Below are 16,482 nucleotides of genomic sequence, written 5' to 3'. Positions count from 1 at the left end.
CGAGGCGGAGGCGGCGCCGGGGCGGGCGGGTCCCCTGCTTTCGGCCAGGGGAGCCTTTGAGCGGCGCCCAGCTAGGAGACCCTGGAAGAAGGTCAAGAAATTGCCCCGGGGGGAAAGCGAAGCGTTCTCCGCAACCCGCCCCTCCCTCGTCACGTGGCCACGCTAGGCGGAAAGAGGGAACCCAACGCCAGGAGGCCCAGAAAGGTTCGCGAGTGGTTGGAAAGGGGCGGGTCTACGAGGCCGAGGAGGACTGCGCCTGAGCCTCGGGACGCGGTCGCCCCGCCGCTTCCGGGTCCGCGCGCCAAGGCATCCCCGGGAATGAGATGGGGGAGGAAACTCAAGGCTTGGGGCGGGGAACCCTCGTGCTTGTCGGAGTTATCGGGGAGGTCGTAGCGTTTCCCAAAACCTTCCAAGGTTGGAGAAAAAATGGACGGGAACAAGGGTCGCACCGGGGAGAGGCTCCAACTATCGTTTGTTAAGATAACGGCATCTTTGCTGCCAGAGGCGTGGGCCGCGGGGAGCTGAGTGTGGAATTGGACTTGAGTTGCAGTGTGCTTAGAGGTCTTTGAAAGGAGACTTTTTTGTTTTCACAATTATCGTCATCAAAGTAGTAAAAGCACACGTTGAAAAAAGCTGGTATAAGAGGATTTGTAATGAAAAGCAGAAGTGCCCCATCCTCAGAGGCAACCACTTTAACCATAATAAATTGTTTCTAGTTTTGTTTCCTAAAGAACATCGAAGTAAAATTCTTCCAAGCTATTTCTTGATTTGCTCATTTTTGTTACCTTTTGACCCTCATGCCATGGTAACGAAGGTGTGGCACGCTACCCATCTCCTTTATCTCTCATTTACCTTTGTAACTTTAAACAACCTACTAATCCCGTTTCAAAATTATACAGTTTTTTTTTTATTTAATTTTTTTTTTTAATTTTTATTTTTTGCAGTACGCGGGCCTCTCACTGTTGTGGCCTCTCCCGTTGCGGAGCACAGGCTCCGGACGCGCAGGCTCAGCGGCCATGGCTCACGGACCCAGCCTCTCCGCGGCATGTGGGATCTTCCCGGACCGGGGCGCGAACCCGTGTCCCCTGCATCGGCAGGCGGACTTTCAACCACTGCGCCACCAGGGAAGCCCAAAATTATACAGTTTTAATAGTGTTAATAGTTTTAAAAAAACTTGTTTGTAAAAGTGACGCATCAATTTTTTTTTTGCGTGGGCCTCTCACTGTTATGGCCTCTCCCGTTGCGGAGAACAGGCTCCGGACGCGCAAGCTCAGCGGCCATGGCTCACGGGCCCAGCCACTCCGCGGCATGTGGGATCTTTCCGGACCGGGGCACGAACCCGCGTCCCCCGCATCGGCAGGCGGACTCTCAACCACTGCGCCACCCCTTCCCTTTTTGAATCCCAAGGAGCCTTCCTGCACATGTGCAGACAGGGAAGTTTTCCTTGCCCTCAGGAGTGGTCATCTTATTTCTTTACTTCAGCAGAGCTCAGCTTCTGCCACTAGCTTTCTTCTTGGAGTGTCTGGGTGAGAACAAAGATTCAGTTTTACTCCACTTGACAAACCCCAGCTGTCCGGCGCAGGGGCCCATCTATCTCCTTCCTCAACAGATCCAATCAGTATTCAGATTTCTCTGATTGCTTTGTAAAAAATTGTCTGCAGTTGGTTCGTTCAAATCAGGGTCCAAACAAGGTCTACATATTGCAGTTGGTTGATAAGAATCTTAAGCTTCTTTTAATGTATAGGTTTCCACTAGACATTGATTTTTTTCTCCAATTGAAAAAACTAGGTTGTTTTTCGTGTGACTTGCCCCCAGTTTCCCCCTCTGTGATATCTTTAACACGTTCCTCTATTTCTGTATTTTCTATAAGCTGTTGGTTAGATCTAGAGGCTTTATAAGATTCAGGCTTGAGGCTTTAGGAAAAAATACTCCTGTGGCATGTTTTCTATTTTAAAATATCACTCTGGGGACTTCCCTGGTGGCACAGTGGTTAAGAATCCACCTGCTAATGCAGGGGACACGGTTTGATCCCTGGTCCAGGAAGATCCCACATGCTTCAGAGCAACAAAGCCCGTGTGCCACAACTACTGAGCCTGTGCTCTAGAGCCTGTGAGCCACAACTACTGAGCCCGAGTGCCTAGAGCCCATGCTCCACACAAGAGAAGCCACCGTAATGAGAAGCCCACACACTGCAACAAAGAGTAGCCCCCGCTCGCCACAACTAGAGACAGCCTGTGTGCAGCAACGAAGACCCAACGCAGCCAAAACTAACTAAATAAAAAATAAATAAAAAATAAATTTATTTAAAAAATACAATAAAATATCACCCTGGTTGTTATGAAGAGAATGGACTGTAGAAGGAAAAGAGTGGAAACAGACCAGTTATAAAGGTGGTGAAGGCCTGGATGGAGTGGTGACCATGGAGATGGAGGAAGGTGGATAGATTCAATATGTATTTTGAGGTAGAACTGACAGAAATTCGTGATGGATTGGATGCACCCATGAGAGAAAGGGACACATCAAGAATGACTCCTGGGAAAAAAAAACAAAAACAAAGAATGACTCCTGGGCTTGAGCAGATCAGGGATGGAGAAGGGTGGCTTGGAGGTGGTATTAAAGCCGTGGGACTTGGTTCTGGTTAAAACATCGTCCTCCTGTGTCTACTTCCTCTCCCTCCCAAGGACCCACCTAAATGGACGAAGAGAACAGGAGAACAGCAGTTATCAAATTAAAGAAACTTAACATTGATACAATGCTATTACCTAATCTACAGACCTTTCTGTGGATTTACAATTGTCCAATAAAGTCCTTTATCACAAGTTTTTCTCCCAGCCAAGGTCCAATCCAGGATCATGAATTATATTTAGTTGTATTAATTTGCTGGAACTACCATAACAAAGTACCACAGACTAGGTGGCTTAAACAACAGAAATTTGTTGTCTCACAGTTCTGGAGGCCAGAAGTCCACAATCAAGGCATCGGCAGAGTTGCTTCCTTCTGAGGCTGTGAGTGAGATGTGCTCTGTGCCTCTCTCTTAGCTTCTGATAGTTTGCTGGCAATCTTTGGCCTTCCTTGGCTTGTGTACATATCACCCCAATCTCTGCCTTCACCTTCACCTGGCCTCCTCCCTTTGTGCATGTCTGTCTCTGTCCAAACTTTCCCCTTTTTATAAGGGCACTAGTTATATTGGATTAGGCCCTCCGTAATGACCTCATTTTAACTTGGTTACCTCTGTAAGACCCTCTTTCTAAATAAGGTCACATTCTGAGGTCCTTGGGGGTTAGGACTTCAACATCTCTTTTTGCGGGGACACAGTTCCACCCATAACAGTTGTCCTATCACTTTCGCCTCCTTTAACTGGAGCAATTTATCTTCTGTGATTTTGACACTTTTAGAGCATATAAACCAGTTGCTGTGTAGAATGTCTCTCAATTCAGATTTGTGTGATATTTCTTGGTGATTAGATTCAGATTATACTTTTTTTTTTTTACAGGAATATCACAGAAACAATGTGTCCTTCTTAGTGCATCACATGCAGAAGGCACATGAAGGCTGTATTTGCTACTTTTCTTCACTGTGAAGTGGACCATTTTTTCCTTTGTAATTAATAAGTAATCGGTGGGGGAGATACTGTTGAGACCATGTAAATATGCCGGTTCTTCATCAAACTTTTACCCAGTACTTTTGGCATCCAGTGGTGATTCTTCCCTGAATTCATTTTTACTCTGGTGATTGCAAAACTTTTAAAGGCATAGTAAAATAATCATTTTATTTGGTTACTGTAAAATTCATTTAGTTGAGATTACACTTAAAATTGGAAATAATGCCCAGGTGATAGAATCTTTTGAGGCCATAGGTCAAATCATGTGGCATCACTCGAGTTTTAATGTTGGAGATTCATTGTATAATATAGACTAACAAAGACTTGTAACTTTAAACACATTGATGAATGGCTTCTGGGTTGGTGAACACAGGGAGGGGCTGGGAAAGTGGCAAAGCTCAGAGAGGGCATGGAAGCTCCACACCCCTCCCCACCTACCGTGTTCTATGCACCTCTTCTCTCTGGCTGTTCCTGAATTATATCCTTTTATGATAAACCAGTAACCTATTCTAATTCTGGGGTGGTAAACATATACCATCAAGTTTCTTGTCCCCAAGAAACAAACCCAAAGCCGATAAAAGCTATGATGAACTTAGTTATAAGTGTTACTTCTCTGACCTTCAATCCCGCTACAGCAATCTTGACAGTTTCTTCAGAAAAGATGAAAGCAGCAGTCAGGTTGGTTCACCGTCCTTCCTGTACAGTATTTTCAAACTTCCCAGTTGTTAAAAAGAAGCCTATTTCTCTTCTTCATACCAGGGATTTTTTTCTCCTAGAATATTTTGCCTTGGGGAATGAAAAGGGCAAGGCTTGAAGTACAGGTTGTACCATTACTCAGACTCCTAGAGAGAGTATTTGAAATCCAGTTGACCCACAAGAGAAGCCTGTCCTGATATGTCTTCTCAGAAACTTTCTTGAGTGTGTGATCATGTATGGATAATGATTGATGGAGCCAGCTGTGCTTATTTAACAGAAGTGTCTTAACAAACACATAGCAGCTTTTGTTTGAAGAAGAAATTGAGGTTAAAATTTACAAAAGAGTATCTCCCCCAACCCTAACCCCACAAAGAGTCAAATGCTACTGCATGGTAATTAAAAAAAAGTAAATTTAATGATATAGTTACTTATAGCTTAGCTTATACGTGGTGAGAGTAGAAAAATTACTTTAAAAACGACTCTAGGACTTCCCTGCTGGCGCAGTGGTTAAGAATCTGCCTGCCAATGCAGGGGACATGGGTTCGAGCCCTGGTCCAGGAAGATCCCACATGTCGCGGAGCAACTAAGCCCGTGGGCCACAACAGCTAAGCCTGCGCTTTAAGAGCCCGAGAGCCACAACTACTGAGCCTGTGTGCCGCAAATACTGAAGCCTGTGCGCCTAGAGCCCGTGCTCTGTAACAAGAGAAGCCACCGCAATGAGAAGCCCACGCACCGCAACGAAGAGTAGCCCCCGCTCGCCGCAACTAGAGAAAGCCCGCGTGCAGCAACGAAGACCCAACGCAGCCAAAAATAAGATAAACAAATAAAATTTATTTTGAAAAAAAGAAAATGTTATGTGGGGTTCTGGAGGGGACTCTGGAACAGGAAAGGGACATTAGGGAAAAACCAGTGAAATCCAAATAAAGTATGGAGTTAATAGTACCATATTGATACGAGCTGATTAATTGTGACAAGTGTGTCATACTAATGTAAGCTGTTAATTATAGGGAAAACTGGGTGTGATGTTTATAGGAATTCTCTGTACCATCTTTACAGGTTTATTTAAAAAAAAAATGAAAACCATTCTCCAATAAAAAGTTTATTTAAAAAACGTGAAGACTCCCTTTATATACAACTATGAAAGTGTCAAAATATATTAAGTGAAAGAAAATCAAGAACAGTATGTATACTATAGTACAGAAGGGAAATAAATATATATGCATATTTGTCCTTATTTGCATAATGGAAAGCTAAATACAAATTGATGGAAATGGTCCCCTCAGGGCAGGGCTTGGCAAACAGCAGCAAAGGCCAAGACAACTCACGACATGTTTCTGTCAATAAAGTTTGAAGGAAATGAGGTACACGCATTCGTTATTTATCGTCTTTGCGAGTTTTCATACTGTAATGGCAGAGTTTGGTAGTTGTGACAGAGGTCATATGTCACTGTCTGCCTTTTTACCGATCCCAGGTTTAGGGGCTTGGGGAGGGAACGGGCCGCATGGGAGTTAGAGTGGGAATCATACACTTTCCACAGAGATCTTTTGTATATTGTTTTTTTTTAAATATGTGAATGCATAAACCTATCAAAAAATCTTTTTAAATTTTAAAACATCATTCCCTGGAACTACCTTTTCAGTTGTTGCTGGTCTCGTGTCTGTTAATCTCCATCTTGTGGTTGGCTTGGTTTGTCAGGAATCTTCAAAAATCCATCTCAACTATTTGGTTACAGGAGCAATGATGCTGCCCAAACCTGGGATCTATTACTTCCCCTGGGAGGTCAGTGCCGGCCAAGTTCCTGATGGGGACACACTGAGAACGTTTGGCAGGTGAGAATGTTTTATTCACATGGTGGGGGGGGATGTTTAAAAAAAATTAAAAGTCTTTTTTAAAAATTATAATGTTTTAAAAATTATTTTTAAAGTATATATATATTTTTTTATAAATTTATTTTATTTATTTATTTTTGGCTGCGTTGGGTCCTCGCCGCTGCACGCGGGCTCCCCCCAGCTGCGTCGAGCCAGGGCCATTCCTTGCTGCGGTGCGCTGGCCCCTCACTGCGGTGGCCTCTCCCGTTCGGAGCACGGGCTCCAGGCACACGGGCCCCAGCAGTTGTGGCGCGCAGGCTCAGCAGCTGTGGCCCGCGGCTGCCCAGGATCAGCCACCGTGGTGCACGGGCCCAGCCACTCTGCAGCATGTGGGATCCTCCCGGACCAGGGTTGGAACCCGTGTCCCCTGCACCGGCAGGCAGACTCCCAACCACTGCACCACCAGGGAAGTCCCCTAAAGTACATATTTTTAATTACTAAAAAAATCACTTATTTTTACATTTTAAATTATTTATTATTATATATTTTAAAAATTATTTTAAAAATTAAAAGTCATACTTTTATCTAATTATTTTTGTTTTTTAAAATAAATTTATTTATTTATTTTTATTTATTGCGTCTTCGTTACTGCGTGCGGGCTTACTCTAGTTGCGGCGAGCGGGGGCTACTCTTCATTGCAGTGCGGGGGCTACTCTTCATTGCAGTGCGTGGGCTTCTCATTGCGGTGGCTTCTCTTGTTGCGGAGCACGGGCTCTAGGCGCGCGGGCTTCAGTAGTTGTGGCTCGCGGGCTCTAGAGTACGGGCTCAGTACTTGGTGGTGCAGGGGCTTAGTTGCTCCACGGGATGTGAGATCTTCCCGGACTCGGGATCGAACCCATGTCCTTTGCATTGGCATGCGGATTCTTAACCATTGCGCCACCAGGGAAGCCCCTAATAATTTTTAAATGCTAAAAAATTAATACATATTCATTGTAAAAAATGTAGACAGTCCATAAGGGTGTAAAGAAAGCAAGTAAAGGGCTTCCCTGGTGGCGCAGTGGTTGAGAGTCCGCCTGCCGATGCAAGGGACACGGGTTCGTGCCCCGGTCTGGGAAGATCCCACATGCCGCGGAGCGGCTGGGCCTGTGAGCCATGGCCGCTAAGCCTGCCCATCTGGAGTCTGTGTTCCGCAACGGGAGAGGCCACAGCAGTGAGAGGCCCGCGTACAGAAAAAAAAAAAAAAAAAAAAAAAAGAAAGCAAGTAAAAATCACCTGTAATTCCACTGTGTGGACAACCACCCACCACTAACCTTTTGGTGATTACTTGCTTTTTCATGTGTGTTTGTGTGTATATGTGGGTGGGTGTGTATATACACAATATGTGTATATACATATATACTGTGTTAGTCACATATTGCTGTGTAACAAATCACCCCAAAATTAAAGTGGCTTAAAATAACAATAAATGCTTATTTTTTCATACTTACTGAGTGTCAGGAATGTGGGAGTGGCTTAGCTGGGTGGTTCTGTCTCAGATTGACTTTGAAGACTGCAGTCGAGATGTTAGCCAGGGCTGCCAGCATCTGAAGGCTGGCGTGGACCTGCAGGGTCTGATTCTACGATGACTCATTCACATGTTTGGCAATTTTGTGCTGCCTGTTGTCAAGAAGGCTCACTTCCTCAATACGGATTTTTCTATATGGCTGCTTGAGAGTCTTGATAACATGGCAGCTGGCTTTCCCCAGAAGGAGTGACTCAACAGAGAGGGCAAAGAGAAAGCTACAATGTCAATGACCTAACCTCAGAAATCACTCTAGGTCATCTCTGCAATGTTTTATTGGTTACACAGGTCAGCGCTAGTCAGGGTGGTAGGGACTACACAGGGATGCGGATGCCAGGAGATAAGAATCATTGGGGACCATCTTGGAGACATATATATATACATACATGTATAAATATTTTAAGCTAGATGAGATCCTATTATATTACTATATTGTACCATACTTAACTGTGTATGGTAGACCTAGTTCCATGCCAAATATGTAAATCTATATCATCACTTTAAATAGATCCATTTTATTTCATTGAATAGACATACCATAATTTATTTAACCACATCTATTTATTTAACCAAAAGCAATTGATTTTCAACAAAGACATCAATTTAATTGAGTGGGGAAAGTATAGTCATTTCAACACATGGTGCTGGAACTACTGGATATTTTTATGGGGGTAAAAAGACACCTTGATCCCTACCCCACAGCATACCAAAAAAAAAAAAAATCATTCTGACTGGATCATAAATGAACAAGCTAAAACTATAAAATCTTTAGAAGAAAACAGGAGAAAACCTTCACATACACCTTGAGATAGGCAAAGATTTCTTAGACTCAGAAAACAAAAACCATAGGGACTTCCCTGGTGGTTCAGTGGGTAAGACTCAGAGCTCCCAGTGCAGGGGGCCCAGGTCCGACCCCTGGTCAGGGAACTAGATCCTGCAGGCCGCAACTAAGACCTGGCGCAGCCAAATAAATAAATACGTATTCAAAACAAACCAAACCAAAAACCATAAAAGAAAAATAATGAATAAATTGGACTTCAACAAAATTAAAAGCTTCTCATCAAAAGCTACCATTAAGAAGATTAAAAGGTAAGCCCCGAACTGGTAAAAAATAAGTGAACGTGTGTGTATATTATCTATATTCAACAAATGATTTGTACCTAGAATAAACAAAGAACCCATATAACCCAATAAGAAGACAAAGAACTTAATTTTTAAATGGGTAAAAGATTTAAACAAGACACTGCCAAGGAAGATATGCAGAGGGCAGATAAACACATGAAAATTTGTTCAGCATCATGTGTCAATCATTAGGGAAATGCAAGTTAAAACCACAATGGTACGGTATTTCATGCCCACTAGAGTGGCTAAAATTAAAAAGACTGACCGTATCCTGTGCTGACAAGGATTTGGAATGACTAGAACCCTCATATGTTGCTGAGGGGAAAGGAAAGTGGCACAACCACTTTGGAAAACAATTGGCCAGTTTCCTTTAAACAGACAGATTGACCACATGACCCAGAAATCCCACTTGGGTATTTCCCCACGAGAAATGAAAACATATGTCAGCACAAGTCCGTAAGCAAACCAGATCAGCTGGTGAGGATAATAATAATTTATTGATCCATTCAACTGAGTGCTACCAAGCAATAAAAAGGAACAAACTACTGATTTACCCAACAGCATAAATGGGTCTCCAAACCATTATGCTGAGTGCAAGAGGCTAGACACAGAAGAATTCATGCTGTCAGGATTCCATTTACATGAGGTGCTTGGGTAGGAAAACTCACCTGTGGAGACCAAGAGCAGATCAGTGGTTGCCTTGGGTGGGAGGTGGGGAGACTGAGTTCAGAGGGGCACAAGGGGACTTTTGGGGGTGATGGAAATGTACCAAAGCTTGATGGGGGTGCTGGTTACACAGTGTATACTTCTGTCAACAGTCAATGAACAGGTCCCTTTTAATGCATGTAATTTATACCTCAGTTATGTAGACCTAATTAACCTTTTCTGTTGCTGCCACTTTAATTTCTCTGATCCGAGTGAGGCTGAACATTTTCCCATGGATGTATTGGCCTCCCAGAACGTTTAGAACTTTGGGTTGGTTCTGTCTATGGATGGAAATGATCACACTTACCTGACCTCCAGGTTGTACAGCTACGACATGACAAAGTCCCGAGTGACCTTGATGGCTCAGCACAGATCTGACCAGCACCCAATCCTCGTCTGTACCAAGTTGGTGGAACCGTTCCAAGCCCAGGTGGGCTCCCTCTACATGGTCCTTGGGGAGCTGGAGCACCAGAAGGGTAAGCCTTGGCTTCACACACCCTTTTTCACTCTGGGTCCTGAGTGGGGCAGTCTTTTGGGTGCCTGGGCTTGGTTTCTGACCCAGCAGGGGTCCCTCATTGGGGTTAACATTCCTTCCAAATCAGCCCACAAGTTATAGGGACTCATAGGAAAGAGACGTGATTGGGCTTGAGGTGGACCTGCCGTAGGGAAGCGAGAAAGCGGGGAGAGAAATCATTAATTTCTGAAGGCCTACAACATGCCAGGCCTGGTACTAGGAGGTTTGCTTAAATCTTTTCGAATCTGCTCACCAGCCCTTAATGAGTCATCTTATGGCTAGTCCATAGATGAGAAAACTACGGCTCAGAGAGGATGGGGCTGGAGTAACAGGCCAGGAAGTCAGGGTAAGAGAAATAAAACACAAGGGAAGGAACAGAAGCAACCTGGGAGAATCTCTATGGCATCAAGGGTTGAAGCTTGCCCTTTAAAACCTAGGTACTTGTATTCTTTGCTTCCCTCTCTGGCTGTCCCTGTGCCATTTTCCTTCACATGCTTTATGTAACTATAACATGTTGTATCTGGTTATTTTAATTTAACATTATATCATAAGCATTCCCCCATGTCTTGAAAATTTTTTCTAGATATAGTATTTAATGGCTATATAATATTTTACAGATTAGATGTGTGCACTAATTCACACAAGCATTAGACATTTGTATTGTTTCCATTTTTTGCTCTTATAAGTACACTGTCATTAATTGGTTAAAGAAACTATGAGATATTCAGCCAGGAGAATATTATACAGCCACCAAAAACGGTGTTGTAAATTTATATCAGTTGACATGAAAAGATGTTCGTAGTATTTTACTGAGAAAAAGCAGTTTACAAAACAGTATGTATCATATGATCTCATTTTTGTTAAACAGACTTTTTTTTTTTGTGGTACGCGGGCCTCTCACTGTTGTGGCCTCTCCCGTTGCGGAGCACAGGCTCCGGACGCGCAGGCTCAGCGGCCATGGCTCACGGGCCCAGCTGCTCCGCTGCATGTGGGATCTTCCCAGACTGGGGCACGAACCCGTGTCCCCTGCATCGGCAGGCAGACTCTCAACCACTGCGCCACCAGGGAAGCCCTAGACATTTTTTATACACATAAAAGTTTGAAATATTATTTACCAAAACATTAATAGTAATTATTTCTGGGTCGTGGGGCTGTGGGATTCCTTATACTTTTATTATTTGACAATGAAAATGTATTGCTTTATAGCCAGAGGGAAAAAACAGTTTAAACAATCTATCTAGATATATATTAAAAATGCTGTAGTTAATAGCCTTTAACTATTCCCAAACTTTGTCCATTTGCTGATGATTTCTTTAGGGTAGTTTCCTGAAAGTGGAATTGCTACATTAAAAGATATGAACATTTATGTTTCTTGATTTACACTCCCAACTTACCTTCTAAAAGTTGCAGTGGTTTTTAACTCTGGATGAAATGCACTAGAAAAAAAGTAAACGGGGCTTACTTTAATTACGTTTGATTTAATAAAAGTTAATCTTTATTCAGGCTTAAGCCTTTGAGCTCAGAGTCCCTGGCTTCATCATTGATTTGAGAGAAGTATCAGGAGGAGGGGTGGAAACGGGTACAAAGGGCCTTGAATAAATCATTTCCACTTTGACTGCAGCCCACTTCACCTGAGACTCCCTCCTGCACTCCTGGCCCCTACAGGGGAGTCCTGGGAGCTCTCAGGAGCCAACTGCCCAGTATCTGTAACTCAAAGGTCTGATTGCAGATACAGAGAGGGGTTGATACTAAGGTGGGACATCAGGCCAGGACCAGGGTGGGACCTGGAGAAGACATTTAGAATTATTTGTGGGAAGAAAAATGGAAAAAACTTTACAAATTCAACCCATATCACTTTTTCAATTTAATGGTTTCAAATCAAACAAGCACAAAAGTAGAATGAGCCTCCATGTACCCGTCACCCAAATTCAGCAGTGATCCACATTCCACTGTTGTGTCATCATCGCCCGCATTTACTTACTTATTTTGCTGGTGTATTTTAGAGCAAATCTGACATCATTTCATTTACCCATAAATACCTCAATGTCTATCTCTAATATCACAATCATGCCCAACAAAATGAATAGCTGTTCCTTAATATACTCTAGTACATACCTTGTCTGTGTTCATTCCCCTCCTCGGCCCCAAAATGGCTTTTTACAAAAAGTTAGTTTAAAAGCAGGAGGCAAAGTCCGTGCATTGCCTTTGGGTTACATATCCCAAGTCTCTATAATGGTTCTGGTCTTCCTTTTTTCTTTTTTGTAATGCCATTTATTGGAGAACTTGGGTCTGGAATTAGCTAATTGCTTCCTCCTGGTTGCATTAAACCTGCTCTTCCTTCCCTTGAGTTTATCCTACCTTTTTCTGAACGGATTGTATTTCAGGGAAACCAAATGTTTGGAGGAGGGAACGTTCTTTAGAGAAGAATCACAGTGAATAAACGCAGGAGAAACAACTAAATTCTAAAGTCACCATGTTAAAAGCCCCGAGGAAATAATAAATCCAGGCAACGATCGTTATCACTGGCCGCTCAAATCATTAGGTGGAAGCTTGCCGGGAACACTGTAGCTCAGGTGATCAAACATTACAAAAATCGGACCGATCGATCGTGTACCTCTGGTGTGATGCACCAGGAGAGCACAGACAGTACTGCTCTGACGTGTTCTTGCCAAAAAACAAAAAACATGGAACCTCAGTAGTCAAGCCTCAGACCCAGCAGGATTCTTCCTAGGCTCTGGCAAGTTTACCACTCACCATTATTTTCATCACAATGTGTAGGGTTTTTTTTTCCTTAAAAAAAATTTTTCCCCTCAGTTTCTAATTGAGACCACATGCTCGTCATTCGAGACTGACACAAGGAAAGAAAGACGACGGTGAGGAGGGAGGGCAGAGTGTGGGCTGAGCTTGGCAGCCGTCGCTGACCTCCAACCTGCAGTGGCCTGTCTGGCCCCCGGCCAGGTCTGAAGTCCTGTGGGGACACAAAGGTCAACCACACACGGATCCTACCCCGTGGCAAGGTTGGCAATTCTGAGGATGGACTAGAGGCCCCCTCAAGGCACCTTTCTGAAATGTTTGCACACGAAAGAGAAGAAGTGCCAGCCATGTGCCAACACCAGCTGGCCAGGACACCCCGCAGGGCCGAGGGCTTCCAGTCCAGGGATTAAGATGTGAGGACACAGCCTCGGCCCCGCTCTGCTCCAGGGGCCCGCGTGGAATACCAGGCTGAAGGTTACTCGCCTACAGCAAGAAGCTGCCCCAGAGCTCTCACCATAAATCCCACCTGTTCTGGTTTCCGTTCACCTGACTGCTTCCTGCCCTCACAGGCCTTCCTTGTGTCCTCTCAAACCTTCAAGCCCCCTTCTCTGGGACTTGCCTGAAACCTGGCTTTCCCCCCCAGGCAGCAGTTCCCCTCCTGCCCTCCCATGTGGAGCCTCCCAGGCCCCATTACAGAACCCAGAGGTGGGGTGGAAATCCTGCCAGCTCCTCCTGCAGCACCAGTTCTGCCACCTCTGCCCCACTGCTGCCTGACTTACCCGGACCCTCTGCTGCCTGAAACTAGGTTCCACCCTCAGTATCCTGCCTCGTCACCCATCGGGACCACCTTCTCTCCTCTCCAGCTTGACCTCACTATCATTTCAACCACTTTCCTGGCAGAAGTTCCAACTCGTCTTCCATCATTCCTCCCTGATTAAACCCCAATCCCCACCCTCTCAGGTCCCACCCAACTGTTGATGGAGAAAGTTCACAAAGCTCCAGGGATTCCTAGCACAACGGTTTCAAGGTCTCTTATCTCTTCCGGGCCCTTCACGCTGCCTAGAATTCCTTCCACATGTCCTGGCTGGTCCCCCCTCCCCCTGACCCGCAACAGCTGTTTCAGGCATTCACGCAGGACCCCCTTCGTCATCACCTCCCCGTCCCTTCCAGCAAATTACCTCACCTCCTACATCCCAGGTAAAATTGAGGCCACAGCTGCAGCCTCTCCTAAAATTATATGCATCCACACCCATCAGTAGCCCCTTTCCTCCAGTCTGGGAGAGAGGAGGGTCCCTCCTGCCTGCGGTGCAGCCCCTGTGCTGTGATGCATGCCTGCCTTCCTGCAGGGGCTTTGCTTTCTCAGCTGAATCTTTAACCTGATACCACTGGTTCTTCCCTCCCAGCATATAAAGCGCTCAAGCCTCTTCTGTATTAAAATAATAGCAACAATAATGTCAAGTTCAGCTCTATCCCTACCTAGCTGTGACCCTCCTCCCTCCACAGTCAAACTTCCTAAAAGAAGATCTGTTCTCCACATCACCCCTCCTTATCTCAGACTCACACCTCAACCCGCTGCATTCTGGATTGAACCCACACCCTCGGCAGTGAAAGCGCAGAGTCCTAACCACTGGACCACCAGGGAATTCCCTCAGCCCTTCTCCTTTGCCGCAGGTTCTTTTTCTTTGCAAGAAGAGATTCCCCTAAATGACTATTTCTCTGGCTTCATAAACTCCTTTCTCCTCCGCTGCAGCACTCTTCAAATGCCATTCTTTTATTCCATTTACACAGACCTTTTGCAGATGGACTAACAGAATTGCCAAATTTGTTCCTGTGATAATCATACTTCTAAAGTTCACTTCCATTTTTAATAACTTTTCTTCATTCACGGGAAGAAACATGTTCCACTATCTGTATCTCGAAGAGAACGTTTCCCCAGGTTGAGGGGAGGAAAGAGCTGACAGGCATTATTATTGTAAGGAAAGTTCTGTGAAATTAAGTCCAATACTAAGAAAATCTTCATACAGGAAGTTTGGAAACATTTGACCTATGCTTCTATTTTGAGATTTTTAACTGCGAATTAGAGCACTCTGATTTTGTCCTTGCTTTCCCTGTGTCATCCTGAACACATGCAGCTACTCTGTGAAAACCATTTAGGGCCACATGTGTCACAAGAAAAGGTCTAGGCCTTTCAGTGCCAAATGAAGTTTAGGCAAATATCCTGTTTGACTGATTAGTATAGATGAGCCAGTTATTCCTGAAGAGGCCTGAGTGATGAGAATCAACAGTCTACATCCATCCACAGATCCACATACTGTCCCATGCCCTCCCCCCCACCCCACTCTAGGCCATGCAGCCCCTGCAGTCCAGCGCTGGGGCCGACAGAAGCTGACGACACACAGGGCAACCTCATGTTTCAAATGAGTTCATCTCTCTGTGTTGAAGCCTGGAATCTACACAGTCCAGCTCTCTGAATTCTGCCCCCGGGCTCTGTTAAATCAGTAAAGTGGCCTAGACTAGAGGAAAAGTTAGGCATAGACTTTAACCAGGGAGAGCCTCTATCTCAAAACGGCATCAAAAGAGGACGGCATAATGTTCTAGAACACTGAATGTATTCATTGACGTGCCCAGAGAGCAGAGAGAACATAGTGCAAAAAAACCCCACAACAACCTATAAGGGCAAACCCCAGATGTCCTCCCTATTTGGTGTCACCTGAACATTGACAAACCTTTCCATCAGCTCACCACAGCATCTGCTAGAAGCGCCCGCAGCCCCTTGTCCAGGGTGGGATGACTTGCCCAGACTCTCCCCTTGGATTGATTAAATATGGGGTTCTCTTTGCTCCAATTTCCAATGCCAGTGAGCCCCACGAAGCCAAGGGGCCCTTCCCCTGGTACAAATGGAGAACTAGGGTGGTGACTGAGACTGCTCCTCAACTCTGGGCACTTGGGAGCTACAGAGAAGCTGGCAGGAGTTAAGATGACAAAAGAGGGAAGTAGAGGCTACGTCTCTCTGGGCCGGAGTGGAATTTTCAGGCTACCCCCTGAGTTTCAGCCACGTGCCTGGTGGGCCCGCAGTTCTGAGGCCCAAGTAGACAAACGGTCATCATCCTGTAAATCATCCTTCTCACCTGTGCCCTGTCAGACTCTTCTGTCAAAACCCAGGCCCGAGAACAAGTCGAGGGGAAACGGCTGGAATGCATCTGCAGGGTGTGTTGCTGACACTGCCTGTGCCTTGGTGTCTGTGTCTTTCAGATGGAGACTGCGTGGTGAAGGCCCGGGTGCTGACTTGTGTGGAAGGAATGAATCTCCCCTTGTTAGAACAAGCCATCCGGGAGCAGAGGCTGTACCAACGAGAGAGGGACAGCAGCCAGTAGAAAGCGAAACAGCAGCTCCTGGCAAACCGCCCCACCCCCTCCCCGCCGCCGCCCCCGCGCTGGAGCTGCCGCCGAGAAGATGCAGGAGCTTCCTGGAGAGAAGAGGGGAGGGGTTGTTCATTGGGATTGCCCCAGAAATGGAAGCCTAGAGCTCAGAGGCCGGGCTCTGGGGCCCTGGGGGATGGGCCCCGTGTGGATCCTGGAGGGTTGCAGAAGGTCCTCGTGAATAAAGCCATGTGGTGTGACGTAGCAGTGCGTGCACGTGGTGCAGCGCCGGCAGGGGCCAGCAGGGGGAGCCTCGGAGCAGGCAGCCGGCCCGGCAGTGAGGCTGCGGGAGCGCAGGGTTT

The 16,482-nt window shown here is 45.5% G+C and overlaps 1 protein-coding gene across 1 annotated transcript; it reads left to right on the top strand.

Moving 5' to 3' along the window:
* Nucleotides 1–69: 69 nt before the first annotated feature.
* TEN1 (TEN1 subunit of CST complex) lies at nt 70–16,384 on the top strand. The gene is made up of 4 exons (XM_033846891.2): nt 70–204; nt 6,030–6,126; nt 9,812–9,969; nt 16,014–16,384. Exons 2-4 carry the CDS (start codon nt 6,035–6,037, stop codon nt 16,133–16,135), a joined length of 372 nt encoding a protein of 123 aa, XP_033702782.1. The 5' UTR covers nt 70–204; nt 6,030–6,034; the 3' UTR covers nt 16,136–16,384.
* The last annotated feature ends 98 nt before the right edge of the window (nt 16,385–16,482 follow it).

The sequence above is a fragment of the Tursiops truncatus genome, chromosome 20, assembly GCF_011762595.2.
Source record: "Tursiops truncatus isolate mTurTru1 chromosome 20, mTurTru1.mat.Y, whole genome shotgun sequence".
In the NCBI taxonomy this organism is placed as follows: Eukaryota; Metazoa; Chordata; class Mammalia; order Artiodactyla; family Delphinidae; genus Tursiops; species Tursiops truncatus.
This window is presented reverse-complemented; position numbering and strand designations above follow the sequence as displayed.

What these genes read in the sequence shown, in the direction of transcription:
- TEN1 (XM_033846891.2), top strand. Translation starts at nt 6,035, where the DNA reads ATGATGCTGCCCAAACCTGGGATCTATTACTTCCCCTGGGAGGTCAGT. An exon ending in ACACTGAGAACGTTTGGCAG is followed by an intron (nt 6,127 to 9,811) that starts GTGAGAATGTTT and finishes CCTGACCTCCAG; the next exon opens with GTTGTACAGCTACGACATGA. An exon ending in GGAGCTGGAGCACCAGAAGG is followed by an intron (nt 9,970 to 16,013) that starts GTAAGCCTTGGC and finishes TGTGTCTTTCAG; the next exon opens with ATGGAGACTGCGTGGTGAAG.